Source organism: Callospermophilus lateralis, chromosome 3, assembly GCF_048772815.1.
Source record: "Callospermophilus lateralis isolate mCalLat2 chromosome 3, mCalLat2.hap1, whole genome shotgun sequence".
NCBI lineage: Eukaryota > Metazoa > Chordata > Mammalia > Rodentia > Sciuridae > Callospermophilus > Callospermophilus lateralis.
The window spans coordinates 108,846,132-108,874,070 of record NC_135307.1 but is presented as its reverse complement, the minus strand read 5'-3'; the positions used below and the strand labels follow the sequence as shown (position 1 = coordinate 108,874,070).

At 50.4% G+C, this 27,939-nt stretch overlaps 3 protein-coding genes across 4 annotated transcripts; 1 reads left to right on the top strand and 2 right to left on the bottom strand.

Annotated features, from left to right (window-relative positions):
• Positions 1-687: 687 nt before the first annotated feature.
• Kbtbd13 (kelch repeat and BTB domain containing 13) lies at positions 688-4,158 on the bottom strand. The gene is made up of 2 exons (XM_076848631.2): positions 2,510-4,158; positions 688-1,514 (listed from the first exon to the last, which is right to left on the bottom strand). The coding sequence occupies exon 1, from the start codon at positions 4,100-4,102 to the stop codon at positions 2,726-2,728; it is 1,377 nt and encodes a 458-aa protein (XP_076704746.2). The 5' UTR covers positions 4,103-4,158; the 3' UTR covers positions 688-1,514; positions 2,510-2,725.
• A 6,520-nt stretch (positions 4,159-10,678) lies between these two features.
• On the top strand, positions 10,679-23,378 carry Rasl12 (RAS like family 12). Of its 2 annotated transcripts, XM_076850948.2 has the most exons (5): positions 10,679-10,961; positions 12,597-12,653; positions 17,929-18,002; positions 18,705-18,895; positions 21,450-23,378. In XM_076850948.2, exons 1-5 carry the CDS (start codon positions 10,859-10,861, stop codon positions 21,823-21,825), a joined length of 801 nt encoding a protein of 266 aa, XP_076707063.2. In that variant the 5' UTR covers positions 10,679-10,858; the 3' UTR covers positions 21,826-23,378. The 2 variants fall into 2 exon arrangements, with proteins under 2 accessions (XP_076707063.2, XP_076707064.2); XM_076850949.2 differs by lacking the exons at positions 10,679-10,961; positions 12,597-12,653 and adding an exon at positions 13,537-14,058.
• Positions 23,379-23,536: 158 nt separating this feature from the next.
• Positions 23,537-26,713, bottom strand: Slc51b (SLC51 subunit beta). Its single transcript, XM_076849407.1, has 3 exons — positions 26,617-26,713; positions 25,412-25,502; positions 23,537-23,744 (listed from the first exon to the last, which is right to left on the bottom strand). Exons 1-3 carry the CDS (start codon positions 26,711-26,713, stop codon positions 23,537-23,539), a joined length of 396 nt encoding a protein of 131 aa, XP_076705522.1.
• Positions 26,714-27,939: the final 1,226 nt, after the last annotated feature.

Here is a 27,939-nt window from a genome sequence, read left to right as displayed (position 1 = left end):
ATGTCACAAATCTCACGTGTTCAGGACTGGCAGAAGGCAGGAGCAGGGGGAAGAGTGCTCCGCACTGTTAAGAAAAATTACCGTAACTTGGAAAAAATGCAAAAGGAGGACTGCGGTCCTTCAGCGTCACTCTGGGACAATGCTGAACAGTGAAGTGCTATTTAATTACTAACGGGCATGTACCTTTGTTTTAATAACTCACCGTGGATTACAGCTCAGATCATGTGAGGCCCTGTACTAACTCATGGATGCCTGCACAAGTATGTGCGTGCATGTATGTGAAGATGCAAAAGATTCTTTTTTCCAGGAAAAGAACCACAAAAATGATGGTTTTATTGCCCAGAAGACATTGTCCAGCAGAATCTCTAACTTAGCAAACTTATTTCAGCATGTTTTTGCCAATTAATTATACAAATTCCTGTCTCTCAAATGTGCTTTTCAACCAGCTCTGCATTCTTTTGGTCCCCTTATTAGCAAATGAAGAAATTATTGACATGATTTTTAAAACATTCTCTGACAGAACCACAAGTGAGGAGCTAACTCTGCTGTGCTGTGTGGCTTTGGGCCAATCACTCAGCTTCTGAACTTGCCAATCTCATCTGCCTTATAGAGGGTACCAATGTCCAGGATTGTGGTGGTATGAATGGGGAGATGGATGTGAAAAGACTTTGCACAGCATTCACAGGATATGAAAGTCAGGGTTTATTGTTAAGACTTATCAGACTAGGCTGTTCCAGGGTTGGAAGGTCTGAGGCTTCTGAGGGTAGCATTCTCCAGGCTTAGGATATAGGTCAGGGGAAGAAGCTGTGAGGCTATCTGACACTAGGCTCCATGCCATTGCTGTATTCTTCACTTCTGATGAGGCCAAAAATTCCCATGGGTCTCAGGTCTAGACAACAGAGACCACTCGGGACCACTCAGAGAAGTCTGCCCAAGTCCACAGACGGGCTGAAGGGCTGGGCAAGCATCTTCCCAGAAGCCAGGACTGGGTATTCTAAAGGAGGACAAGTCCTCATCTAGCACCACTAGCCAACAGCCCTAACCAGAGGACCCTACAGCCTGGGTTCTTGCAAGCCCTCATCATTTTATTCTGCAAGTGAGGAAGTGCCCCAGCTCAGTGATAAGCACAGGATCTCTGCCCTTACTATATCTGTGCATGTGTGTGGCTACACACATGCACGCACACACACACAATGGTGTCACAGCCAGGGGTCCGTTGAGCAATGCAGGCAGCCAACTTCAGGAAAATGAGGAGCTGGATCAGCCAATCCTGCAGAGAGGAGATGGGTACAGAGCTGACAGAGGAAAAGGGGGAGGACAGGAGGGGAAAAGGAAGAGAAAAGGGAAGAAGAGGAAAAGAGGAGAAAGACATTCTAGGCCCAGGGAATGGCAGGAGCAGAGGCTAGGAGGAGATGGAACCTGCAGAATATAGTGGAAGACATACAACCAAAGAGATAAGGCAGGATTGGGCTCATACCTTGAGTGAAGTCATGGGGGTTAACAGTCCACTGTCCCTGTGGTGATGGTAAAAAAGGGGATTAGCAAGGGGCTTACACCTGTGTGCCCCCTCCCCCGATGTTCCATCTCCCCAAAGGGAAAGTAGGAAATCCTTTCTCTCTTCCACAGCTCTCACTCCAGGCTAGGCTGTTTTGTCTGCTACAAGTTGGCTCAGTCTAACCCATCCCTAAAATATCTCCATTGTCAACTGCTTGCCTTAAAGGCTGGGCTCTCAGAGATTTACCATCTACTCCAGTCTTTCCCAGCTCTCCTCCTGAGCTCTCAGTATCTATGAACTAAACCTCTCTTTTCAAACAGTATCTTATCTGTCTCCTCCTTGCAATTTGTATAATCTCCACCTTCCTGAATATATCTCTTCCCTTCCTTATTTTTCCTTTACCCTGCTTATTTCTTCAGTAATTCTTTTGTTATATTATGGATGGTTAAACAAACAAAAACATGTTGCCAGGCACAGTGGCACATGCCTCAGCAAGCTGAGGAAGGAAGATTGCAAGTTCAAAGCCAGCCTCAGCAAGGTAGGGAGGCCCTAAGCAACTCAGTAAGACTGTCTCTAAATAAAATACAAAAAAGGAATGGGGATGTGGCTCAGGGGTTAAGTACCCCTGAGTTCAATCCCTGGTACCAAAACAAAAAACAAACAAACAATTAAAAAAAACAAAAAACATGTTGCTTTGTGGATGGAGACAAGAATGTGTAAACTTTGTTGTAACTGTTCAGTTAGGATTGAGTTTTTTGGGGGGCTAGACTCAAAGCTTTGTGGACCCCTGCTTAGGACCTACAGCTCTCATTAGGCCTAGCACTGAGTTGGGAAAATGATAGGCACCTAATTAGTGCCTACTGATTATTAGTTTGGCTAACAACACTTAATCTGCTCCTAGCCATGCTCAGTTGCTGGCCAAATCCAAGGACAGGCTGGAGGACTGGGCAAGCAATAAGCCTGAATTATTCAAATCCTAACCCTCCCACCCCTTTCACTGACATCATGACCCACCATCTCTCAGCAGAGTCTAAGTGATTTGAGGGCTCAGACCCCGTGTCACTGTTGCTCCCTGAGCTGCTTGGGCATGTTCACACCACCAGAAGGCTCGAGAACAGAGTCTCTCGATAGGGAACAAGAAATTCCCAGGAGCTTCTCAAATCAGTCTTGCACACTCAGCCTCTGCTCAGGGGAGACTCAGGGTGTCCTCTCCTATCGCCAGCTCAGGGCTCACAGTTCTGGCAACGCCGTGGCCACAGGCCCCGGAGCGCCAGGGGGCAGCCTCAGGAGAAAGGTCTGCAAAGAGCCGGGCCGGGGAAAGCCTATCTTTTCGCTGAGCAACCGCCAGGTGCCACCCTCGATGGCGTACAACAGGGTGACCACGCGGTTGACAGTATAGACGGTGTCGCCGCGCACTACCGCAGTGAAAAGTGCTCCCTTGCTGTTGACAAACTGGCCAGGTAGCTCCGTCCACTGGCCGGTGGTCAAGTTGAGGCAGTCGATGGCGCAGTGCAGGAAGTCGTCAGAAGGTCCATTGCGCACCACGTAGAGACTGTCACGATGGGCCACCATGAAGTGGCCGTAGCTCTGCGGATGCCGCAACTCGGCCACCGGCAGCCACGCGTCGGTCCGCGCCGCATACTCCACAACTGCGGTGATGTCTGCCGGCCGCCACAGGCACACGAAGAGGCGGCCACGCGCTTGGGCGCAGGGCACCCCTGTGGCCGGCTGTGGCAGGTCAGCCATGAAGCTCCAGCAGCCAGTGGCCGGGTCGTAGCATTCCACCGAGCTTATAGTCATCCTCTGGAACTCGCCTCCGATGGCGTAGAGGCGGCCGTCGAAGCCCACCAGTGCCGTGTCATAGCGTGGCTGGTGTGGGCTGGGGAACTCGCGCCACGTGCCTCCGTCGGGGTCGTAGCAGAAGCCCAGCTCCACCACCTCCTTGCTGGGGCCACGCACGCCACCCACAATGTAGAGTTTGTTGCCCAGCGTGGCCACTCCTGCCAGCATTGTGCTGGCTTCCAGGGGCAGCGCGGCCAGCGTGCGCCACACGTCCTCCTCCTCGTCCAGGTAGCACATTGTGCGTGACTCATCTTCCAGGAAGCCAGGTGCAGGCGTGTGAGTGCTCAAGGCCACATAGCTGCTGGGCCGCAGGGTCGCCACGTAGGCGCGGGCCTCAGGCAGCACCAAATCGGCCGCCAGCTCGCGCTCGCTATCGCGAATGAAGAGCGCAGCGCTGTGGAACACGTCTCTCAGGCCAAAGGCAGCGGCGGCGTCGCACAGCAACGCACAGTTGTCCGACGTGAGGCTGTGCTCCAGAAAGCGCGCCAGCTCCGGCGCCTGCAGGAAGGCGGCGCACTCCACCGCCTGCAGCAGCTCATCGTCGGCCGCCAGTGCCGGCCGCTGGCCTCGCAGCACCTCCAGCGTGGTGCGGAAGCCACCCGCGCTCAGCGCGCCCAGGCGCACCTCTGCAGCGCGAGCCTCCCGCATGCCGGAGCGGAAGAGGCCGCGGAAGAAGCCACAGTGCTCCACCAGCAGTGCCTGGTCAGCTTGGAAGAGCTGGCCTCCCACCCATACCTGAACCGGAACCTCAGGGCCCCGCGGCATGGTGAGCCAGAGGGGCGGAGGTTGCCGCTGGGGACCTGGATTCGCCGAACCACCGACTCTGGGGCTACCCCGTACTGGGAAAAAACGTCCCCCAGGGATATAAATACTTCCCTGGCTAAAGATAGTAGGCACATGTGATGTGGTGGCCCGCAGGCTGGATGGCCCCGGGCCCAGAGGGCATCAGGAGAACTGTGTGGTCACCTCCATAAGAGAAACCGTGATAAAAGTGACTATATACCGAACATCTACAGCATGTTGGACATTGCGAGGCCACTTGTAAAGATACCCCGTTTAACTCGCACCGTATCAGCTGTGTCATCTTGATACAAAGCAAGTACCTTAACTCCTTGCTTTTCAGTTTCCTCATCTTCAGAATGGGGCTAATTAAGCGCCAGTGAGGGTACACGCCTGTAGAGCCAGCTACTTGGGAGGCTGAGGCAGGAGGATGGCAATTTAGCAAAGCCCTGTCCCCAAATGAAAGATTTTTTTAAAAAGGGCTCAGTAACAGAATGCCCCTGGATTCAATCCCCAGTACCACCACCCTCCCCTGCAAAAAAAAAAAAAAAAAAAAACAGTGTAGGGGAGGCAATAATAACACCTAATTCATTGTGTAGAACAATATCTGTAAAGCATTCTGAAGGAGGCTCACAGAGTTTAGGTGAGTTGTCCAAGGTCATTTAGCTAGGAAGAACCAGAGCAGGGTAAATATCCAACCACCCCATCAGCTCAGAGTGGGTGGGACAGGCAAGTTGGAGGGAGAGGCAGAAGTTGAGCAAATTGAATGGTCCAGGATTCTAATGTGTCCTGAGCTTCTGGCCCTGTATTTGGAGCCCAATCTGGTTTTTTTTTGTTTGTTTGTTTTTGTTTTTAATGTGTGTGTGTGTGTGTGTGTAAGCTTCAGATTGACACAATACCTTTATTTTATTTATTTATTTTTATGTGGTACTGAGGATTGAACTCAGTGCCTGAAACGTGCTAGACAAGCACTCCACCACTGAGTTGCAACCCCAGCACCCCGCAATCTGTTTTTGAACCTCAGCTTCCTTTTGTGTAAAATGGGAAGAATAGCAACTCTGCTTTGCAGGTGTACATCCAATCATCCCCTACCTATGGAACTTATTTCTGACTTGGGATGGGAATGGAAGCAGATGTCTGTTCTCTACTTGCCTAACCCTTTTATTGCTGTGTGACTTGGACCTTGAGAGAAAGAAAGTGGGGGTACTGCAGACATCTTATGCCTATGGATGGAAAGAGTGACTTCTTGGAATAATAATAGCTAACATTTAAATTGCATTTTTTGTCAGGCACTGCAATAGCATTTATATTAACTTCTATAATCCTTGCAACAATTCTGAGTGGATACTATTTCTCCCATTTAATAGATATTATCTGCTCAGTGCTTATAGCAACACTATGAACTGGACAGTATCATTAATGGCTCCATTTCATTGATGAGGAGACTGAGTCACCAAGAGGTTTAATCACATGGCCAAATCTAGGCAGACCTAGGACTGGAATGCAGTCCTTTTAACGGTGGACTGGGACTCTCAACATTGGTGCTGTGTTACAAATGCTGGGCTCTCATGGTTCACCATTTTCATTTATAGTGGAGGACCTGGGTCATGGGGACAGGAAGTTACCCAAGGTTTGCAACTTGGAGCAGAGAGCCCCAGACCTCTTGCTGCCCAGTCTATGACACTTTTCCCAATGCACAGGACCCTCCTAGGTGACCAGCTGAGACTCTGGGGCCTAAAAAGTGAGGCAGAAAGGAATTTAGTAAATTATCTTCTCCTATCATCTTCTTCTGCAGGTGAGCAAATGGTATCTGCCTTTTGGGGGATGTTCAGCTCACCCATCTTCTCCTCAGTCCTCCTTTGGGAGGATGAGTAGCTTACAGTGACCATGCAGGAATTGGGAGGAGGGCAGGGGAGCTTTCCTCCGTTTAGGATACACTTATGCACAGACCCTCAGGATGAATCTTCAGACCCAAAGTAAATGTGCCTCCCCAGTTAGGGAACTTCCACCTAGTTTGACCCTGTCGGAATGGGACTGGGATATGGGGACCACTTGTGTGAGCCTGGGAAGCTAGAGGCCTGGAGGAGGCAGCCAGAAATATCTCAGACACTCTGCCCTAGGGACCAGACAGGAAGAAGAGGAGGAATGGGATGGGGGTGGGGGACAGGAGTCTTCATGAATACTATCCCAGGCCCTCTGCCAGCTTCTCTCCTTCCCTGAGACCAGACTTTGGCTGAAAGGGCCTGCAAGTTCCAGGTAGCAGACATGACAGTCCCCTCTTGGGGACAAGGGGGCTCTGCAGTGCTGGGTTCTTACTAGTAGCCTTAGTGGGAAGGGAGAAGGTATCTGACTGTTACCATCTCAGGGAACAGGAAGGGAGGCTTAGAGATGGGAGGGGGTTTTCTTGGTTATGAAGGAGGATGTGGGACTGGACTGAACCCTGTCCACTGACCCTAGGGCCTGCTCTCCAATTCAGCCCGGCTGCCACTCTTCACTGACACTGTGAGGCTTGAGGGACAGGGCTAGGGAGGGCTGACCACCCAGGGGGTCAGGGCTGCTGCACATTCCTAGGGCCCCAATTCCCTCCCAGCTGGCCTGTTCCAGACACCTAGGAACCAGCCACCACAAAGATGGAAGCCAGCCCTCCTGAGAGCAGGAGGCAGCAGAAGCTCAGACCCCTGGTTGAAGTTTGCTCTCTGCTTGATTTTCCCCCAGTCCAGCCTCCTTGAGTGGGTTGGGGCTCATGCACACACCCAGTGTCCAAGTTCAGCAGCCAGACAGTGGGGAGGGGTGACCCAAGCTGGGGGTTATGGTTCTGAGGCTGGGCTGAGGATCAGCTGTTTGGGCCCACCCCTGAGGCCCTTTCGGGTGCTGCCTGCAGCTGAGGAGAGTTTCCACCTCTCAGACGCAGAACATGCCTCTGGGATTTGGAGAGGACAAGGAACCATCCTGGCTGTGGGCAGCCTACAGAGTTCCCAGGCTCTGCCCGACCCCACACTAACCTCCTTTCCACTGTGCACCCCCGCACTGTGCGAGGCTGTGGGTAGGGACAAGGAAAGGAGTCTGCAGCAGACTCTGAGCCTTTCTAGAACACAGACTCGGCCTTGTTCATCTCTGTCCACATGATTGGCACACAGTAGGGGTCTGTTAAGTAGAATCCCAGGCCCTAACCTAAGGCAGTCCTCACCCAGTCTGTTTGGGAAGTCACAGCCCCTGTTCCAGGGGGACCCTCAGTCTGATGGGGGAGACATAGCCCTTGCCCTGGGAGACAGCCCCCACCCCACCTCCAGGCTGATGGAGAAGTTTCTTCATACAGGGAAGCCAGTAGCTTGCACTGTCTGAACCAGGAGTCAGGATTCTGTCCTGTGCTTTGATGCTGTACTGCACTGACTTGCAAGAGCTACCCATCCCCTCCAGGCAAGTTATTCATCTCAGACAGAGTTTGGATCTGATTTCAAAGGTTCTGTTCAGCTTGGACATCTGAGTTTGACAACAAACATGTTGTTTCTCCAGGAAGAGTAGTGACATCACAGAGGGCTTCCAAAAGCTTAGCTTTAGGTGGAATGGTTCCCAGGGGTTAGTGGCCTGAAGCCATCTAGGACGTGACATCAAGAAACCTTCACATGGTTTCTTCATGCCTACACCTCTATATGCCCCACTTGTTCACTCCAGGGACATCTATTGAGTATCTGCTTCGTGCCCACTACTGGGAACTGTGCACAGCTTCAGTATTTTGGGTGCCTGAGGGTCATCTATCTATGAGACCGATAGTGGGGGTGGGGTCAGGAGAGTTGGGATACTTGTCCAACAGAATAACCTCTCGTGATTTTTTTTTTTTTTTTTTTTTTTTGTGTATGTGTGTGTACCAGGAATTTAGCCCAGGGACGCTTAACCACTGGGCCACATCCCCAGCCCTTTCAAAAATTTTATTTAGAGGGGCTGGGGTTGTGGCTCAGTGGTAGCGTGCTCACCTAGCATGCATGAGGCACTGGGTTCAATTCTTAGCACCACATAAAAATAACACAATAAAGTCCATCAACAACTAAAAAAAATATTATTTTTTTTAAAAATTTATTTAGAGACAGAATCTCACTGAGCTCCTTAGAGTCTCGCTAAGTTGCTGAGGCTCGCTTTGAACTTTCGATCCTCGTGCCTCAGCCTCCTGAGCCACTGGGATTACAGGCCTGAGCCACAGCACCTGGCATAACCACTCTCTTGAGCTGAAGTGTCCACGTTTCTACTAACTACACTGCCCACTGACTTCTTGGCAGGGGAGCCAGGAGTGTGTGCTGTTCAGGAAGGTCGAGAAGAGGCAACTATCAGTTGCTTCTTTGGGCCATTGGCGAAGCTCTGGGTGCTTTCATATTACCTCACCTAACCCTTAATACCAGTATTTTAAAGCTGAGAAACTGAGGCCTGGAAAAGCAAAGCAGCTTATTCGAGGGCCTGATGGTAATTGGACTTATCCTGAGATCTTTCCAGTCCACAGTGGGTACTCCGGGTGCTGGACAAACAGCCTACAGAAGAGGAGGCTGAGGGTAGAGAAAGGATCCGGGCACTCTCCTCCCAAGCCTCAGACTTTGAGCCCTCAGCTGCGACAGCTGACAGCCTGAGTAACTGACTAGCAACCAGCTCAATCTCTAAACTAAAATGGAATTAAGAATCATCTCAGCCCATTGTGAAAGTCAGGCTGGAGTCTCCTCTACAAAATCTCCTTGAAGTGTTGAAGTGTTCATCCCCTTGGTTATTCTCAAGGTCAGGGAGTTCACTTCATCCAAGGACAGTCCCACATGGTTAGAATTTACCCTCATACTGAGCTAGCATCTACCTCCTTGCAGCTTCCATCTCCTGGTTGATCTGAATTTTAAAGAGAAAGAAACTGAGAACAGAAAGACATTAAATAATTCCTGCCCCAGTCCCAGCTGAGGAGTAGAAGAGTTCATTTGCAGGGCCTGTGTGGATCCACAGCTTGCCTTCTCCCCAGCAGCCCTCCAAGAAGATTGGTTTTCTCCCCACAGACTCCTTCTGGATCCAGTCTCTTCACAGGACTGTGGCCAGCCAGGGATGTGGCTGGAACTTCGCTCCCACATTCTCAACTCCTACAACTAAAAGGAAAACCCTTGGTCATTAGCTGTGCTAGCATTTCTGGCCTCAGGGTGTAATCTAAACAAATTCCTCCCTGTACCTTAGAGTTGTAATAACACAGCTGTTTTATTGTGGTCTCCCCCAAACACAGGCTGAGCCAATATTCATGTCCTATACAGGAAAACTGTTTTCCTTCTTGGTTGGAGAGAAGTCATTCCCATCCTGCTCTGACCCTGGACCCTCTGCTGCTGACCTGGGTTTCTATGGTTTCTTTTGTGAATGGGTAGGTAGATTGGCTAACCATCTGGGGGAAAGAGAAGGGAACTGGTTGTAGTTAGGTTCCCATACCCTTCCCAACTCTAGCCTGGAGTGTATTCCAAAAAACAGTCTCCACAGCCTTCTAGAACATACTCAGGTCTGGAGCCCAGGTCTGACTCTATCAGTCTTTATTAGATGAGTGACATCATAGAATTTTAGATTTCTTTTCCCTTCCTCTAGTATTCATAGCTGGGAACACTGAAGCTCAAAAAAGTAAAGTGATGGTGCAGCCTGTAATCCCAGCAGTTGGGAGGCTGAGGCAGGAGGATCCTGAGTTCAAAGCCAGCCTCAGCAACTTAGAGAGACCCTAAGCAACTAAGAAAGACCCTGTCTCAAAATAAAAAAGGGGCTGGGGATGCGGCTTCATGGTTAAGCGCCCCTGGGTTCAATCTCCCCCTACCAAAAAAAAAAAAAAAAAAGACTTGTCCAAGGTCACGGGAAGGAGCTGGTCCTAGATCCTGTCTATATTCTTGGTGTGGGCCATTTTCTCCAGCAAGATCAGGTTTACCCTGAGATCCAAGGGAAAGACCAGGTGACTCCTGCCAAGCTCACCAATTTCAGAACTGTAGGCAAGAGTTTGCCAGGTTTTAGAACAAATGCCCCATTTACACCACAGACCACAAACACATGCAACTCATTAGGTCCCATAAGGAAGAAACAGTAAGGCTGGATGAATCCAGTTTCTTGAAGTTGAAAACATAGTGGTCATGAAGTCTTACTAAGGGACTCTCTCCCCCTGAGTTCTGCAGTGATGCCACTTAGAACCCCGACACAGAAGAGCAGGTTGCCGAAGTAGAGCGCCAAGGCTGAGCCCTCTAACCTAAAGAAAGGGCAAGACCGGGAGGCTTCCTGGAGGCGGCGGCGGGGCCATCCCGGTGGAACAAAGGAAAGGGTGGATTTCCTAGCTGGTGCAAAGAAAGTGGAGGTTTGGGAAAGTCTTTCTCTCTATCCCTCTGCTCGAGAATCCCTCTCTCCCATCGATCCTTCGCGGCGGGGCCTGGGGTTTCCCGGGTCCTCAAGGCGGAGCCGGTCGGTGGGGCTGCGGGCGGCCGGGCGCGCGCGGAGAGGGCGAGCGCGCCCCGCGGGGGGCTCCCGCGGCCCTTAAAAGGAGTTCATCGCAGCTGGGCGGCCCCGCCCGCCGGCTCTACGGCCCCTCCTCCGGCCGGGTCCCTCCGGGCCGCGGGAACTCTGCCGCCGGCGCTCAGCTCGGGTCGGGCGCGCGGTACCGACGCGTCCGCCCCAGGGTGCCACGACTGCCGCTCCCGGGGGCCCCGAGGGGCGGGCGCGCTGCTCGGGACCCGTCGGCCCAAGACACGTGTCGCACTCACCAGTGTCGCCATGTCCTCGGTGTTTGGAAAGCCCCGTGCGGGCAGCGGGCTGCAGATCGCGCCCCTCGAGGTCAACCTGGCCATCCTGGGGCACCGCGGGGCGGGCAAGTCCGGTGAGTGGCGCGGGATTGGGGAGCGGAGGGACGGGGAACATGCGGTGGGAACGCGGCGCTGTGGACTTGGGGACTTCTTTTCCCAGGAGGGTTGCGTGAGACCTTGTGCTTTTCTTCATCAGGGAATATTAAGGCCACAGTTAAAAGTTCAAAGAGGGCCCCTTGGGCTGGAGGCCAGCATCCAACAGGTCCCTTTGGTGACACTCATCAAGATATCTCTGGATATTAGGATTTCCCCACTCCACACCCCAGTTCCTGGGGATTCCTGGGCAAACGGCACATTCTTATCAAACCAGACCCCTCTATTAACTTTCTGGAAATACACTGGACTCTGGTCCTCCATGCCTGGAACTTGTTGATGAACCAAGGTCTTGGGCTTCTACGAAGATAATCTCTGTCACCACTGAACTCTGCCTTTACCACTCTGGCATTTGTCACCATAGGCAGAGAAACCTCAGAAAAAGGGTTTGCCCCTCTGCCTGCCATTTTAAGTCCCAGACAGCTGAAAGTGGAGGGCAGAGGAGGGCTTCTCCACTGGCCGTTTGTCCAGTTAGAGCCATTAGTGAATGGCCAATAAGATCTTAGTAAGCTGTAGGCTCCCCACTCTCCAGGGTGTCCTTTGAGACTCACTGAGGATGTTACTTTCTGATTTTGAAGCCAGCCCCTCTGACTTAAAGAGGGGACTCAGAATCTGGTCATGCAACCAGAAAGATTTGCCTTTGCCCCTTTGAACATTATTCTGGAACTCTGTCACTGGTACAGTTTAGCCAGAACTACATGAACGAAGGAATTTACATTTTAAAATATGTATCCCCTGGGTATTAGTTCCAAACGGACACTGGTAGGAATCCTAGGAAAGAATTTTAAGGATTTTCTCAACAATATCACATTACTTTTTAAGAGCCCAGTGTAATAAATAGTTGGTCAACCCCTGCCTTTATGTGGCTAAACTCTGAGCAAAATCAGAAGCCTCTTGATGCACCCCACCCGGGAGAACTTCGTGCTAGAGCTTTACATTCTGCCGAGATACCCATGAGGGGTGTGGAGGCCAAAGAGAGAACCAGGATCTGAGATGTGGAGGATGGGCACTAGAGTGTTAGCTCAGGACAGGGATCTTGCCTGGACAGCCCAGGCCCTGGGGACTTCATACCCTCCCAGGAATGGCTCACTGCTCAACTCTGCTCTTACTGTCTGTTTGGCTTGCAGCCAAAGCTGAAATAAATGCCCCAGCTTCAGAATCTGTGTGACTTGTCCAGGGTGGGGAACATGTATGTCCCTTCTACTGGGGTCTCATCAGGCTGACCCTACAGTAGCTGATTGCAAGGGTCCTGATCCCTGAGTTAGGGTCTACACAAAAATTCCTAAGCCTTGCCTCTCATTGTTTTTCTTGCCATTAAAACAAAACAAAACTCAGGGTGCACCTAGTGGAACTTGGCACCCCATATTTCTATGTTTTTCTGAGCTTCTCAAACCAACTCCTCAGCTCTCCAGTGTGTTTCCCCACAAAAACTTAGCTTGGTGTCAGCCAGGGGTCACAGAAGCTTAGATAAGGCCTCCTTAAGAAGGGCAGCTTCCAGGGACCCACAGCCAGGCACTGCAGGCGAGACTGAGGCCACCTTTTTCTGCTTCTTGCAGCCCTGACCGTGAAGTTTCTGACCAAGAGGTTTATCAGCGAATACGACCCCAACTTGGGTAAGAAACCACTCTTTCCTACACCTCTGGCTGCCTGTGCCCCACCTGGAGCACTCCCCTGGGACCCACCCCATGGGTGGGCCCTGACCAGTACTGCATACCTGGGGGCAGAAGGAAGGAGTCACCAGGATCACCCACCCCATGGAGGGAAATGTTTCAAGTGTAAGAAGTACCCCTTCCACAGCCCACCCTAGACAACTTGGAGGTTGACCCAATTCAGAGAATTGTAAGAAACTGATTTGCCCAAAATTTTGAGGTATGATGAAAGCTGAAAAAAAAAAAAAAAAAAAACAGACATAGGAAGATATCCACATCCAAAAAGATATTGTTCTTTAAGATGATCACTCGGTGTTCTTTTCCAGAAAAGCTGAACCACATGAAAAATTCTCTAGTGATGCTGGCTTCTGAACCAATTTTTTTGAACCATATGAGTAAACTAGCCTTGCTTTTTTTAGCTGTATCATAGCATGTTGAAAAAGGGGATGTATTGGTGCCCATCAGAGCTGGGTTTGAATCCTGGCTCTGCCACTTATTAGCTGTGCAATTTTGAGAAAGTCACTTAACCTTTCTGGGCTCCTGTTTCCCATCTAAAATGGGCATCAAATACCTATCTCAGAGAATTACTATGAGGATTAAAGAAATAACGCATGTAAAAGATCTGGCCTAGAAGTTGAGCCGTAGTAGATTCTCAATGTATGTCTGCTCTTCCATCTTCCTCAGTGGCTTCCCATGCATGGCATCTGAGATTCCCTCAAATGAATCCTACCGGTGTTTCTGAAAATTATTTTTAGCAGTAGGACCTTTCTCTAAAATAATCTCTTACATGGAACCCTAATACCTAAGACAAATAAAAGCAGAATTTTGTTAGTATCAATGTAATTTAAAGCTCACATTTATAACATTGTTATTATGAACTGTCCACTGACACAGTGGGGTGTCTGAATGACCTTAGCATTTTGAAAATGGGTATTGGATTATTTCCCCATTCATGAAAATTGAATCAAGCATTGGTGGGACTCCCAAGGGCTCTCAGGGGAAACCCAGGGCTCTGTGACACAGGTTGAAAACACCTACAATGCAGCACTGCCCACAGCCTGCCCCGATGGCTGGCTGGAGGAAAGAGCTCCTGAATCCATTGGTGCCCATTAGCCCCTCAGTTCAGCAGAACCAGGGTACAGAGGAGACCCAGTGCTGGAGCAGGGGGAGTCCTCAGAGCCACTTAGTCATCAGGTTTAATTTTTTTTTCTTTTTTTAAAATTGTTTTAATTAGTTACACATGACAGTACAATGATCTTGACATATCATACATTTGAATCATTTTTTTTTTCCTTAAAGAAAAGAATCCCTTCTTCCAAAGAATCTTGGAATGGTAGGCGTCAACAGGGAATGTGGAGGGCTTCCCTGGGTAAGTCAGGGGGTGGGACAGGTGATGCGTTGACAGTCCTCCAGGGGTTTGTTCCTCACAGCTGTTCCTTAGCACAGCTCCTTGGTGCTGCACGGGAGGGAACAGGTCTGAGGAGCCAAGTTCACATGGAGAGGCTGAGGGGAGCCCCTTAGATCAGCAGAGGCAACCCCTGAGAGAGCAGGACGCAGGGGGCAGTGGTGTGCTGGCCGGGGCAGTGCTGAGTGTGGCGGGTGGCAGGCAGGAAGGAAGAGCACAGGAGCCGGCAGGCCATCCCGGAGGGACCCAGCAATTCCCAAGGGCAGTGCCTCAAAAGACTTTCTGCTTAGTTCATCTGGCGCCTGGGTCATGCTTACACCAAAAATCACTCTTTGTGTATCTGAAATTCAAAGTTAACCACATATCCTGGATTTTTTCTGGCCACCCACTTCCAGTGTCCCTCCTTCCCTGCCCCCAATCCATTCTTTTCACACGGGTCCCACCAGATGGGCCCATTACAGAGCTGCTTTGAGCTTCCTGATTGAGTAATTGTGGAATTCTGACCTGTCGGTGGGATGTGTGGTCACACGGTCTGAGGGGGGACAGCAGTCCCGCAGTGGTCAGGCACCTTGGCCTTTAGTCTCTTGCTTTGCCGAGACAGTCTCTGCTCACACATGCTGGAGGCCACCACCATTCCTCAGAGGATCTGTCCTGTTGCTGGAACGGCCTACACATTCCAGCCACTGTCCCATTTGCTGGTTTCAGCGGCAGTTGAAACTAGGGGACCAGAGCCTTTCCTCCTGTGGAGAAAGTTCTGGATGTTCAGGGCAGAGTGAGTGTCAGGAAGATGTTGCTAGAACAACTCCTCAGCTTCCTCTAGGGTGTCCTGAAAGCGTGATCACATTTGGGAGCCTCTTGAGGGGGAGACTTGTGCTCAGTTCCAGCACAGTACTAGCCACAACGTAGTGCTCTTCGCTGTGATTTTGTTTTTGGATTACCAAAAACAAAGAAGAGAAGAACTCCAACAAATGTCATCCCCATTGTATAGGTTGAGAAACTGAGGCAGGAAGGGCTCAATAATTTGCATAGGATCAGGAGACCTCCCCCCCTCAGGTCTTCACTAAGGACAGCCTTCTGCTATAGAGGGCTCAGAGCCAGAGGTCTGTGTGGCACTGGGCTCTCTGAGCCTCAGTTTCCCCATCTGGAAGATGGGACTAATAGACTGGGCTCTGTCTGTGTTAGAATCATGCTTTGTGACAGGCTGTCACTCTTACAGCCAGTAGGAACTGAAGATTTAGTGCCTATGCTGACCCTCGAGGAGGGAGCTGGTATCTCCAGGGAAGGTTCTCCTCTCCCAGAAAGGCTGGGGCATCTCACCTGGCATAGCCAGGGGACAGTGCCTGCTTGTCATCCCATCTTTGCCTTCATCCTGTTCCAGCAAGGACCTAGTTATCTTTTCTGAAGCAGCACCCTATGCACACTCTGACCAGAACTTCTTTGGTGCTTTTTAAAAAGTTGTCATTACTAAAAGTGAAGGGAAAATATTTTGGGAAAGGACTCTTCTCTCAGCACTGAAGTCCACAGAATATTAATTGGCACCTGTATTTAGGGGTACCAGAGTGCCCCAAGTCAGGGAAGACTACGTTACCGTGAATGGGTAAGGATCCTCACAGCCCCGCCTCTGAGGTCAGTCACCTCCCCTGTACAGGGGATGCTGGACAAGATGCCCTCTGAGGCTTCTTCCAGCTTGCATATCCACACACGCTGGCTGGACTGGGCACCTCTGGTCCTCCCTTGTACTCTGCTCAGAGCTGGAGAGCTGGCTGCCTCCCTAAGCAATCAGGCAGTGGGGCAACCCGGTGCAGTCTGGAAGACTCAAGCTCGAGCTCCTTCTACTGAGAGGGTGCTGTGAAGCCTTCTGCAAGTTTTCTCCTTCTCTGGGCCTCATTCTTTTGTCTTTCTACAATAAAGATACAGCTAACTCAAAAGGCTGTTGGAGTTGGGGGCAGAGAATGGCCAAGTTTCAGCTAACACCGTTTACTGGGCTGGGCAGGATGCTACGCCTGTTTGGAGGGAGTCCCTAAAAGGGGCGCATTGGACAAGGTTGGCAGGAAAATAAAGATAAATCTGAACAAGATGTAGGCATCTAGGGACAGCTCTTCTTGGGCCAAATATAGTTAAACATTTGGGGCATATTTTCCATTAGATTTTTTTTTTTTTAATCTTTGCATAAGAACAGCTATTTATCCAAGTCCCCAAAGCAGGCTGGGGACGAGGAGCTGTCTGTGATTCATGCTGGATGCTGGTGGACCTGGATTGTGTCCAGGCCTGCTCGGCTGCCAGCAGCCCTCAGAGAGAAGTGTTTGACTGCATTCAAAGAGGGCTGGGGTGCTGTTCTCACAGAGACTGCTGCCGGGAAGGCAGAAAGCAGCCCAGTTCTACCCAGAGGGGGCTTGGGGTGACATGCCACAGGGGCATCCAGGGAAAGGTGGGAACCTAGTGCATTTACATACTTGTGCCACCTGCACAGGGGAAGATTACGAGGAGAAAGACCTATTGCTAATATGGAGTGATGTCCTCTATGCATGCAGACCACTGGCCATTTGCTGCTTTCTTTGGTTGGAGGTCATAAGAGCTGAAAACAAAAAAAGTAAAAAAAAAAAAAAAAGAAAAACTTGTGAAATCCAAATAAGGTCAGTAGTTCAGTTCATAGCACCGTTTCAATGGCAGTTTCTTGGTTTGGAAACTGTACTGTGGCGGTGTAATGTGTTAACGCTGGGAGAGGAGTGCACGGGAACTCTGTAGCATTTAGCAACTTCTATGTGGGTCTAAAACTATTTTAAAAGTTCACCTAGGAATGTGAGCCTGCTCTGTTAATTTTGGAGGTCCACAGTCCCCACTGCCCTTTCCAGGCATTTATGGCCAGCCAGGCCCCATGCCCAAGGGTCCATCAAGTCCTCACGCAGCCTTGGGAGATGGAACTATTAAATGTGCTCATGCAAGGACAAGCACTTAGCACTGCGCTTGGCAAAGGGCAAAGACTTGGAAACTATTAGCAATGTTACTATATTATTCCCATTTTAAAATGAGGAAACAGCCCCCAGGAGCTGAAGTGACTTGGCCACTAAAAAGTAACTAAAATTGGCCGGATTTCAGATCTTCAGCTTAAAAATCTTCTGCTGTCATGTTGACAAAGACTATTGGTAAAACCTCCTTGGAACTTCTTTTTTTTAAATTTTTTTTTAAGTATATGGTGTCTCAGATATTTTTAAAAAATACTTATTTTTTAGTTTTCGGTGGACACAACATCTTTATTTTATTTTTATGTGGTGTTGAGGATCAAACTCAGCGCCCCACGCATGCCAGGCGAGCGCGCTACCTCTTGAGCCACATCCCCAGCCCTCCTTGGAACTTCCAACGGAGGTCTGACGGCCCTCCCTCTGTCCATGACATGTGGGTCTCTTTTTCCTCTTCTCCCACTAGGGGCAGGAGATTGTCCCTGGGGGTTCCTACAGGCCTGATGCTGTGGTCAGAGGGGCAGAGGGTAGAGAAGCTGGGGCTAGGGGGACTGGCAGTGCAGTTCCTGAGCCTCTTCTGCCACTGGGGCTCATGGTCACACACTCAGCCCTGCTGGCTTTGTGCACAGGCACACAACACAAGCTGTCTTGGGGTATATGAGTGGCCTGATGCTCTGAGCCCTATAAGCAGAGTAGCATCTCTTTGGTGGGAGGTTCTCCTGTGTCCCCCATGAAGGTGAGAGTAGTCCCAACTCCTCTAACCTTGCAGCCTCCTAAGGTCCCCTCAAGGCTGCACAGGGGGAAGCTGGGACATGGACCCAGTTCATTATAGAGTGGCCTGCCCTGCCTCTGATCTGCCTGACCGTCTGTGTTGCAGAGGACACCTACAGCTCTGAGGAGATTGTGGACCACCAGCCTGTCCATCTGAGGGTCATGGACACTGCAGACCCGGTAACGTTACCCTCATACCCAAGGAGGGCCAAGAATCAATGCAGCCTCCTGGGAAGTCCTGGCCTCAGAGGGGAATTTGGATCCCTTTTTAACCTCCAATTTGCTGCATGACCCTGAATGACTCCCGGGGGCCTGAATCCTTCATTTGCTACATGAGAGGATGGGATGGAACCTGGGGGGACCTGATGATTGCTGTATCAGCTCTGATGTCCTGTGCTATGGGGCATTTTGGTCATTTATGCAGAGACTGGCGCACACCTGTTTATACAGATGTCCCTGATGAGAGCCTGTGGACCCAAGTGCCTCCAACATATCCCCCTCCCAGTTTCACCCCCAACTCACCAGCCCCTATTAAGATCAGATGCCAGTTACTCTCAGAAGTCAAAGGGGAAGCATGAACCTAACCCAAATCAGTGGTGCCCAGGGATAGCAGGTCCCTGTAGGGGCCATGCCAGAGTCTTTGGCTTTGGGCCCAAGGGGCCAAGGTCTCCTGCTCTCTGGCTGTGTGGTGGGAGGGAGGTTCGTGAGACAATGTCTCCTTTCATGCCAAGCCAAATCCACACTCAAGTGCTCCTTTGAAAAAGGCTCTGCTGGGGAACAATATACAAAGACCTGGGAGTAGGGGGTGGGGGGCAGCTCAGGTGAAGGCCTTTACCCCCATCTTCTTGCCCCTGAGCGGGGGACTCCTCTTCTTCACCTCAGGATACCCCCAGGAACTGTGAGCGCTACCTGAACTGGGCCCACGCTTTCCTGGTAGTTTACAGCCTCGACAGTCGCCAGAGCTTTGAGGGCAGCAGCAGCTACCTGGAGCTGCTGGCCCTGCACACCAAGGAGACACAGCGCAGCTACCCCACTCTGCTGCTGGGTAACAAGCTGGACATGGCCCAGTACAGGTGAGAACGGGCAGCATGGCCCTCACTCCAGAGCCCACACTCTATATTTGTAAAGGCAGAGTGGCATCTGCAGGCATTGGTTAGCAATCCCCTGGAAATTAGGAAAAAGGGACACTGGGCATTGGTCTCCCAGCAGACAAGGAGAGACAGGGAAGTGTATCTGGGCCACACAGGAGCTGAGTTTCCCAGAAGTCAGGAAAGAAGCCACTCCTATCCTCCTGTGTCTCTTGGTCTGTCTCAGCCCTACCCTTTTTTGCTTGAGTCGATGTGACCTCTGGTCCCACTCCTGGCAGCTGACTGGTCATTCAGTGCCCAATTCCAGAGAGGAGCTCTGATTGGCTCCTCGGGTCAGGTGTCTGCTCTGGACCAAGCAGCTTCTGTCTCACCCAAGCGCAAGCCCTGGGCTCACTCCCCCAGTTGGCTATGCTGAGGGCAGGTTCTCTCAGAGAGGCTTGGACTTGAATCAGAGGTCACAGACTGGGCCAAAGGGCAGATGACCACAGAACACTGCAGCCATATTTTGCTTGGCTGGCACAGTGTTTTAAAAGTTCTGGAACTGGAATGCTTTGAGGTGGGGCCTGCTCCCTCCAGCTCACCAGAGGCCTTGCCCCACTCCCCGTCCTTTATCTCACCCTCTTCACACATTCAAGTCACCTGCCTGGCTCTGAGGCATTGGAGACAGTGGTGCCTATACTCGATGAGCAATCCCACTGGACTCTCCACCTGCCAGGTATGGCACCTTCCTCCAGCCTTCCCACCCCTGCCCTGCTTGTGGCAGCTCTCTCCTGATTTCCCAGGCCCCAAAGGCCTGTGACTGGCATTAGCAGGGAAGAGACCTTTTGTTCAAAATGGGTCAGATAGGCATTGGCAGGAGGGAGTTGTTTTTTCATGAATGGGGTCACAGTAAGGCCTCTTCACAGGCCACCCAGTCCTCAGACCCAGACAAATTCTTGTCTCAGGGAATGCGGAAAGTCATGTGATGTTAAAAACACCAAGGCTGTCTTTGAGGAATTGCAGAACCTGTAAGGAGGGGGTCAGAAGACTGGATTGTGAATAGGCCAGATTTCAATATGGGGGAGAAAATTACAGACCACTTATTTGACCCCAGTCTTTGCCAAAGGGGATTGTCTAAAAATGGTGTGGGATTTTAGCTAATATGGGGCTTGAGTGAAACAACATCCGTTCCCTAGGAACATGCTGTGACAATTCACCTCCACTTCCTTCTTTGGTCAAGGCCCAGCATTGGTAGATCAGGGCTCCCTGGCACATTGACTCTTTCAACTGAGCATTTGTCAGTGTCTCCATGATTGTCTTGCAGCTGAGAGAGAGAGAATGGGGTTTAGGGCAGTAGTTTCCAAACCACTGATAAAATGTTCACTAGGCTGCAAACAGCAATTAAAGAAAAGAGTAATGTCATGTGCCTGTGTCATCCCCATGTGTATATGTTTTTGAAAATTCATTATTGAAGCCCCCACAATGGCAGAGTTGTAGACTCAAGCTCATCATAAAAGCAAATATACCCAGTTCTCTTTCAAAAGGGGATCCTCAGGAAGCAGTGAGCACACAGACAGAACACCAGCCCCAGGTGGGAAGTGATTAGATATTCTGCCCCTGACCCTTTTGGTCCCAGTCACTCTCTCTCTCTCTGATGCTCCCACCCACTATAAAACAGTATGCTGGGCAACTAGCCCAACTCCTGCCAAACTAGTCTCGTCCCACCACTACGCACCCTAGTGTTTCCTCCATCTCACGGGCTTGCCATTGTCCTCAGGAGTGGTGGGTGGGACCTTCAGCAGTGCCCAGCAGTCAGGTGGTGGTCAGAAGGATCCAGCCAGGGGAACCTTGGCCTCAGCCTTCAGGGACCTCCACCACTTCTCTCTCTCCACCTCACCTACCCAAAAGCCCATCTTTTTTTTTTTTTTTCACCTCAGTTCCCCACAGTTTTTAGGTCAGAAGCTTCCAGGACCTTCCCAGTTTCAGATATCTATCCTGTCACCTCAGGAGGTGGTGTTGGACCCAGCTGGAGTAGGGGTTGTTCCTTCTTCCTGTTTCCCTCTGCTAGCCACAAAATGTCATCACCCCCGCTCTCTCTGACTCTCCCCAGGCAGGCAGACAAAACTCCCCATGAACCCTGAGGGCTATGCTATGCCCTGGGTCACTTCTATGGCCCATTTCCTGACCAAGGGACCAGGTTGGGGTAGAGGAGAGATGGGACTGAGAATGGTCTTCTTATTCTGGCCATTGACAGGTCTAGCAGCCTCTTACACTCCTGCTCCTTCCTGAATTCTGGCTTTGGCAACATTAGCTAGCATTTATGGAGCACTCTCTCTGTGCCAGGTTTGTTATGCATTTGACACTAATTATATTTCTTAATTCTAACACCCGAGAGGCACATGATGTCATCCCATTGTACCGATGAGCAAACAGAGACTCAGAATGATGAAGATGGGCCGAGGCGCCCAGCCAGTGGGTGGGAAGCTGGGCACAGGCCCCACTCTGCCTGACTCGGAGCAGCACGTTCCTGACTCCCTGCCTCGCCCTGCTTTCTCACCAGGCAGGTCACCAAGGCCGAGGGTGCGGCCTTGGCTAGCAGGTTCGGGTGCCTGTTTTTCGAGGTGTCTGCTTGCCTGGACTTTGAGCACGTGCAGCACGTCTTCCATGAGGCAGTGCGAGAGGTGCGGCGGGAGCTGGAGAAGAGCCCCCTGGCCCGGCCCCTCTTCATCTCTGAGGAGAGGGCCCCTCCCCACCAGGCCTCACTCACCACCCGGCACGGGCTGGCCAGCTGCACCTTCAACACTCTCTCCACTGTCAGCCTGAAGGAGATGCCCACCGTGGCCCAGGCCAAGCTGGTCACTGTGAAGTCATCCCGTGCCCAGAGCAAGCGCAAAGCTCCAACTCTAACCCTGCTGAAGGGCTTCAAGATCTTTTGAGAGCCCCTCCTCAGAAGCCCTGGCTTGACTGCTGGGCAGAGCTGCAGAATAGGGGCTGGTTTGTCACCACCAGTTTTTCCTCTGATGGACCTCACCCTCTGGTGGAAAGCTGGCCCCACCTCCAGCACCAAGCAGTGACCCTACATTCAGTTAACTGTGTGAGCCAGAGGGACAGGCAGGGATGCTGTTCCTGTTCCTGTCAGACCTCGGTTCTCATGGTAACCACTACACCTATGACCCTGGAGGGAAACAGCTACTGCGACAGCTCAGAATCCTGGGGTCAGCCTTGAGCAGGAAGAAACTGAAGTGTCTATCCTGCTGCCAGGATCCCTGCCTGCCAACTGTGGACCCTAGTGGATGGACAGCTCTGAGAGGCCCTGTCCACGTGAAGGCAGTAGAGATGGCCCTGAAGGCCTAGCACCACCTAGTGGTGGGGAATGGAAGAGCGGCTGCTCAGAGGCCAGAACCTGGTCCTCCCACTGTCATCTTCTGACCTCATAGAAGCCCCAAGCAGCAAATTCTACAGTTTTTCCTGAAGAAAATTTAGTTAAAATAATTCTATTATTTTATCTATTATATTATCTGGAATCAGGATACTCCCTGGGATCCCACTGTTAGCAAGAAAAGGCTCTCAGCTTGGACAGGGAAAAGTCCCAGGCAAAGGTATTTCCATCACTTCGCCTCTCCATGCAGGTAAAAGGGAGGGGGCTGTGGGTTGCCCTGGGTAGGAAGACTCTAGCTCTTTTTTTTTTTTTTTAAACCAACATCGGGGTCTTCTTGTACCTCCTTTGTTAAGGACAGTGTCCACAGACCCTCATGACCAGCCTCCTCAAGTTGAATGACCAAGGCTGCAGGATAGATTTGTTCTCTCTAGTGACAGTTCCCTAGGGCCCCAGGGAGCCCACAGCTGGTGGGGTCAGATGCCACCTGGCGGATACTCATGGGTAGAAACAGTATACATGTCTGTAGCCTGGCTTGGCAGGACCCAGGATTCCTAGCAGTGGGTCGGAGACAAAACCTAGCTCATTTTGGGTTAATAAAGCAGACTTGTGCATAAATTATTTGGTGTTATCACTGAGCTTATGACTCAGATCTGGAATCAAAATACTCTCTGAGATCCCACTGTTAGCAAGAAAAGGCTCTCAGAGGCAGGGAGTGCAATCATTTCCTAACTGTTTACCATGAATCCTCAGCAGATAAGCACAGGAGAGGGCTCTGGTGGGTGGAAGGGCCAACAAGGGAATTCTGACCCTGAAATCCTGCTCCTTCCCATCTTAGCCAGCAGTCCCAGGAGTTTGGATTGGAAACATCTCTAACATAGTTTTCAGCCCTACTCCACAAACGGAGAAGCTGAGGTTAGGGGGAGCCCACGAACTATTCAAGACTGCATACTGAGGGTCCTGGCCGGGGTTTCTGACCCACAGGCTGGCTGGGATTGTACACTTTACTCCAAGCCACTGTGTGTTTATGGACCACCATTGTTTGAACAAACTATGCAATTCCAGCTGCCCACTCTCAGAAGGCTTTTAATAAAAGATTGTTTAAATAACAAATTTTAATTTGATTGAAGCTCACTCATTGAATCTGCTAATAAAAACATTAGGCTGCCGGGGGCAGGGGGGTGGACTAAAACCAGAGACGTTCCAGGCCATGAGGTGAGCTCAGGTTGGGATCCCGAGCCTGGGAGGGGGATGACACATGCTCTGAGCACTCATTGGATCTCAGTTTCTGATGGATCTGGAAGGAGGACCGTTGAGACATCTTTCTCTTTTAACTCAGGTCCCACCTGGGTCAAGTTTGGATTTCCTGAGAGCAGCATCTCTGTTAGGTTATTTAGGCTGTTGTTTTCTTTGGTTTTGGACTCATCCAAATGCAGGGCTTCTGGTGTTACCTTTTCTTGTGGCTGCATCTTTCGATTTCTGAGAAGAGATGAATGAGTATTGATCAGGGATGCTGAGGGAATGGAGCAGGCCTGGCTCTCCCGAGTGGGTTAGAGAGTTTGAGGGGGAAATCCAGTGTACAGTCTGGGAGCCATTTGAGAAGAGTGGCCATGGTTTGACGTCCCTTCAATAAACAGCTTATACTTGCATGTGCCTTACTTCATCAAATCTTTAACTGCCACGTGTGAGCCCAGCATTATTACCATCCCCCCTTACAGATGAGGAAATGTGGCTTAAAGAGGTCAAAGAAGGCCAGGTGTGGTGGTGCAGGCCTGTAATCCCAGCAGCTCAGAAGGCTGAGACAGGAGGATTGTGAGTTCAAAGCCAGGCTCAGCAACTTAGCGAGGCCCTAAGCAACTCAAGATCCTGCCTCAGAATTTAAAAAAATATTAAAAAGGGCTAGAGATATTGCTCAGTGGTTAAGCACCCCTGGGTTCAATCCTCTTTATGAAAAAAAAAAAAAAAAAAAGCCCAAGAAGCTCATACCTGAGTTGTATGCTTCAGTCTCCCCACTCTGAGTCCTGTTTCTCACCAAACCACACTGTACTCCCCAGGACTGTCATCTTACTTAGTACAGGTCCTTGTCCTTCCACATCCTATCCCCTAAGATGCTGCAGGAAATTTCTAATTAACCTGTGTCTGTGTGTTTCCTTCTCCAAACCAGCCTATCCACACCACCAGTCCTGTGTGTACAGCCCAGGCCCACACACCTCACTCCCTGGCCCAACACCCTCATTGGCTTCCACCACCCACTTCCACAACCTGATATTCCTCCCACAAATCTGTCCTCTCTCCAAGTTGGTTTTACTTAAGATACCCCTAGAATGGAAGGGTCTAGCTCTGCTAAGAGCTGAGTATCCAGAGAATTCCTTGAGCCACAGAGGGTACAGTCACTTTCTGTTGCTCCCATGGATGGCCACATTGATTCATTTGACTTGCTGAGGGGATGTTCTCTGACAGGGGAAGAGGGGCAAGGCCACCTTCTTAATGGCTACCCTCCTCTGGATCATGCCATTTGCTGGTCAGCTCCAGGGGGTGGTAGTTAAGAACAATTGCTGGGTTTTCTTTTTCTTTTCTCTCTCTCTCTCTCTCTCTCTCTCTCTCTCTCTCTCTCTCTCTCTCTTTCTTTTTTCTTTCTTTCTGTTGTAGAGGGACACATCCCTTTATTTTATGTTTTTTTTTTTTTTAATGTGGTGCTGTGGATTGAACCCAGTGCCTCACACATGCTAGGCAAGTGCTCTACCACTTGCGATCGAGATCCTCCTGCCTCAGCCTCCTGAGCTCCTGGGATTACAGGCCTGCACCACCACACCTGGCCTTCTTTGACCTCTTTAAGCCACATTTCCTCATCTGTAAGGGGGGATGGTAATAATGCTGGGCTCACAGGTGGTAGTAAAGGATTTGATGAAGTGAGGCACATGCAAGTATAAGCTGTTTATGAAGGGACGTCAAACCATGGCCACTCTTCCCAACCACAACCACAGCCCAGTTGCTGGTTTCTTAACAGCTTTGTGTTCTCAAAGGACCCTGAGGCAGCATTTTGTCCAAAAAGGCAGATAGCCATGGATTCTAAATGACTCCTTCCTAGATTTCCTCTGGAAAGGCAGGGCCCCTACCTCCAGGACCACCCCAGAGCAGCTCCTCACCTGTTTGCCTGGATGCTCCTTCCCAGGAGGGCAAGGCTTATGACCACCACCACAGCTGCCAGGGCAAGGATGGAATAATTCCAAGGAGACCCTGAGGAGGGACATGCAGGACAGAGCCTTGAGGAGAGGCCAGGTGCCCCTCAGGCCCACTAACAGTTGGGGCTTGGGCTCAGACCAGCTCACAGCATCGATTGTGCCCTGCTGTGGAGATCCTTGTCAAGGATGATGAGCCCTCTGCACCAGGGCAACTGCCAGTGGGCAGGGGGATGACACCATGCCTACCCTAGAGAAGCCCTGGTCTAAGGGGGAGGCAGCAGTGCAGTTGGAGAAGAGTGGGGGAAAGAGAGTGAGGGGGAAAAGAGGTGAGCCAAGACAAACTTCCCAGTCTTCCATTTTGCCTCCTGTGTACTTCAAGGAAATAAAGAAAGAAGGAAGGTAGGGAAGGCCGGGAGAGGAAGGAGTGATGGTCAAGCTGCCTAGAGATGGTACATAAACTGGCTAATCTGAATTTGGCTACTCAAGATTTGACCACAGTGGGCTGGGATTGTGGATTGTGGCTCAGTGGTGGCCTGGCACTTGTGAGGCACTGGATTCCATCCTTGGCACCACATAAAAATGAATAAAATAAAGGTATTATGTCCATTTACAACTAAAAATATTAAAAAATTTTTTAGAAGAATATTATTCAAAAAAAAAATTGTCCACAGTATCAAAATGAGGTGGGGTCCAGCCTCAGGACGTTTACATGTGCTGCTCCTCTGACAGGAATGTTCTTCCCGCATATAATCTGCATGGCCAATTCCTTCCTTTCTCTGCTTAATTTTTCATCTTCTTACACATCATCAATATGCTGTGCATGTTAGTCATTTACCTTGTTTATTTTCTATCCACTAGAATGTATGCTTCACAAGGGCTGAGATTTTTCTGTTTTACTCACTACTGTAATCCTAGTGCTGAGAAGAGCACACAGTAGGAGCTTAATAAATATAGCTGTGATGACTGGGTGGCTGAGTAAATGACCACACCCTGAAAAAAAAGAGGGTGAGATTCAGCCAAACCCCTCTGGGTAGCAAGACAACTGGTCTCAGTCCCTGTCCTGGAGGGAATGTGCTGACTGATGTACGGGAGGGGGCTTTGGCCAAACCCAGCTCTGTGAGTTGGGGAGTGCCACTGCCCCACCCACCAGCCAGTCCCTCACCACTTACCATCTTCTACACGAAAAAACCAAACCATTTCTTCCAGCAGCTCCTGAGGCACCACAGTGCCAGCTGGAACTCCGATAACCTCTTCGCTGTGGTCCATGTTCCTTGTCCTCGTTAGGGTATGTTTCTGGCACTGAAATCCTTAGGCCCCTTGGCCACAGCTGCTCTCCTGGCCTCTCTTGGGTTCTGGTCCCTGAGCAGAGAAGCCCTGAAGCCCCTGGAAACAAAGCAAAGAGTATGACTGGATATTCCAACGCAGCTTTACCTCCCTTCTAGGCAAAAACGCAGGTTTTCTCTGGCCCAGGGTTTTAGGACCAAAACAGCCTCAGTCCAGGAGCAGGTGGGACCTGGGACCATAGAAGTAGGAATGACTCGATTCTTTATTAAAACTCATCACATGGGAGAAGAACAGCACCAGCCTAGGAGTGAAGAGGACTGGCCCAGTGACAAGCCATGGAACCCTGGCAGAGGTTGTATGGAATCCCTGCCTCTCTAGCCTGCCCAGCATCCCCACCCACCTCTACACCCATAACACTCCTCAGCAAACTGTCCCACCCAACGCACTTCATCTCCCATGGTAGCCAATCACAGGCCTTTGTCTCATGTGTTAAAGCTGAGGCTTGGCTCACCTGAGACCAAGAGCTGGGAAAAGAAGAGCCAGAGAAAAGCCACTACCTTACTCCAGGCCCGACTAGTGAGTGCTGCCTGCAGTTTGGCAACACCCTGAGAAATTTTTCTTTTCTCCCTTACCTTCCTTCCTTTCTTTCCTCCTTCCTTCCTTTTTTTTTTTTTTTTTTTTTTTTGGTACTGAGAATTGAACTCAGGGGCACTTGACCACTGACCCACATCCCCAGCCATATTTTGTATTTTATTTAGAGACAGTCTCACTGAGTCCTTTTTCTTTGGTACTGGGGATTGCACCTAATAGTGCTGTAACACTGAGTTATATTCCAGTTATTTTTATTTCTTACTTTGAGACAGAGTCTAGCTAAGTTGCTGAGGCTGACCTTGAACTTAAGATTCTCCTGCCTCAGCCTCCTGAGTTGCTGGGATTATAGGTGCACTCCACAGAGTTTCGCCTACACCCTGTCCTTTCTCTCTCTCCCCCTCCTTTCTTTCTTCTTCTCTCCCTCTCTCCCTCTCTCCTTTTATATAAATCTATATAAATCCCTTCCTTAATTTGAGTTTATATCCATCCCTGCAAAATAAAGCAGGTTAAGCTATCTATGTTGACCAAACCTCAGATAATCTCAAAACAGTCACAAACTTTGACATATTTATGTATTACCTTACTATTACTACTTAATTAAAAATTTCTAATATCCA

Coding starts and splice junctions, on each gene's coding strand:
- Kbtbd13 (XM_076848631.2), bottom strand. CDS start 4,102: ATGCCGCGGGGCCCTGAGGTTCCGGTTCAGGTATGGGTGGGAGGCCAG.
- Rasl12 (XM_076850948.2), top strand. CDS start 10,859: ATGTCCTCGGTGTTTGGAAAGCCCCGTGCGGGCAGCGGGCTGCAGATC. Junction 10,962..12,596: donor CCGCGGGGCGGGCAAGTCCG/GTGAGTGGCGCG, acceptor TGCTTCTTGCAG/CCCTGACCGTGAAGTTTCTG. Junction 18,896..21,449: donor CTGGACATGGCCCAGTACAG/GTGAGAACGGGC, acceptor CTTTCTCACCAG/GCAGGTCACCAAGGCCGAGG.
- Slc51b (XM_076849407.1), bottom strand. CDS start 26,713: ATGGACCACAGCGAAGAGGTTATCGGAGTTCCAGCTGGCACTGTGGTG. Junction 25,503..26,616: donor GTTTTTTCGTGTAGAAGATG/GTAAGTGGTGAG, acceptor GTCCCTCCTCAG/GGTCTCCTTGGAATTATTCC. Junction 23,745..25,411: donor AGGAGCATCCAGGCAAACAG/GTGAGGAGCTGC, acceptor ATCTCTTCTCAG/AAATCGAAAGATGCAGCCAC.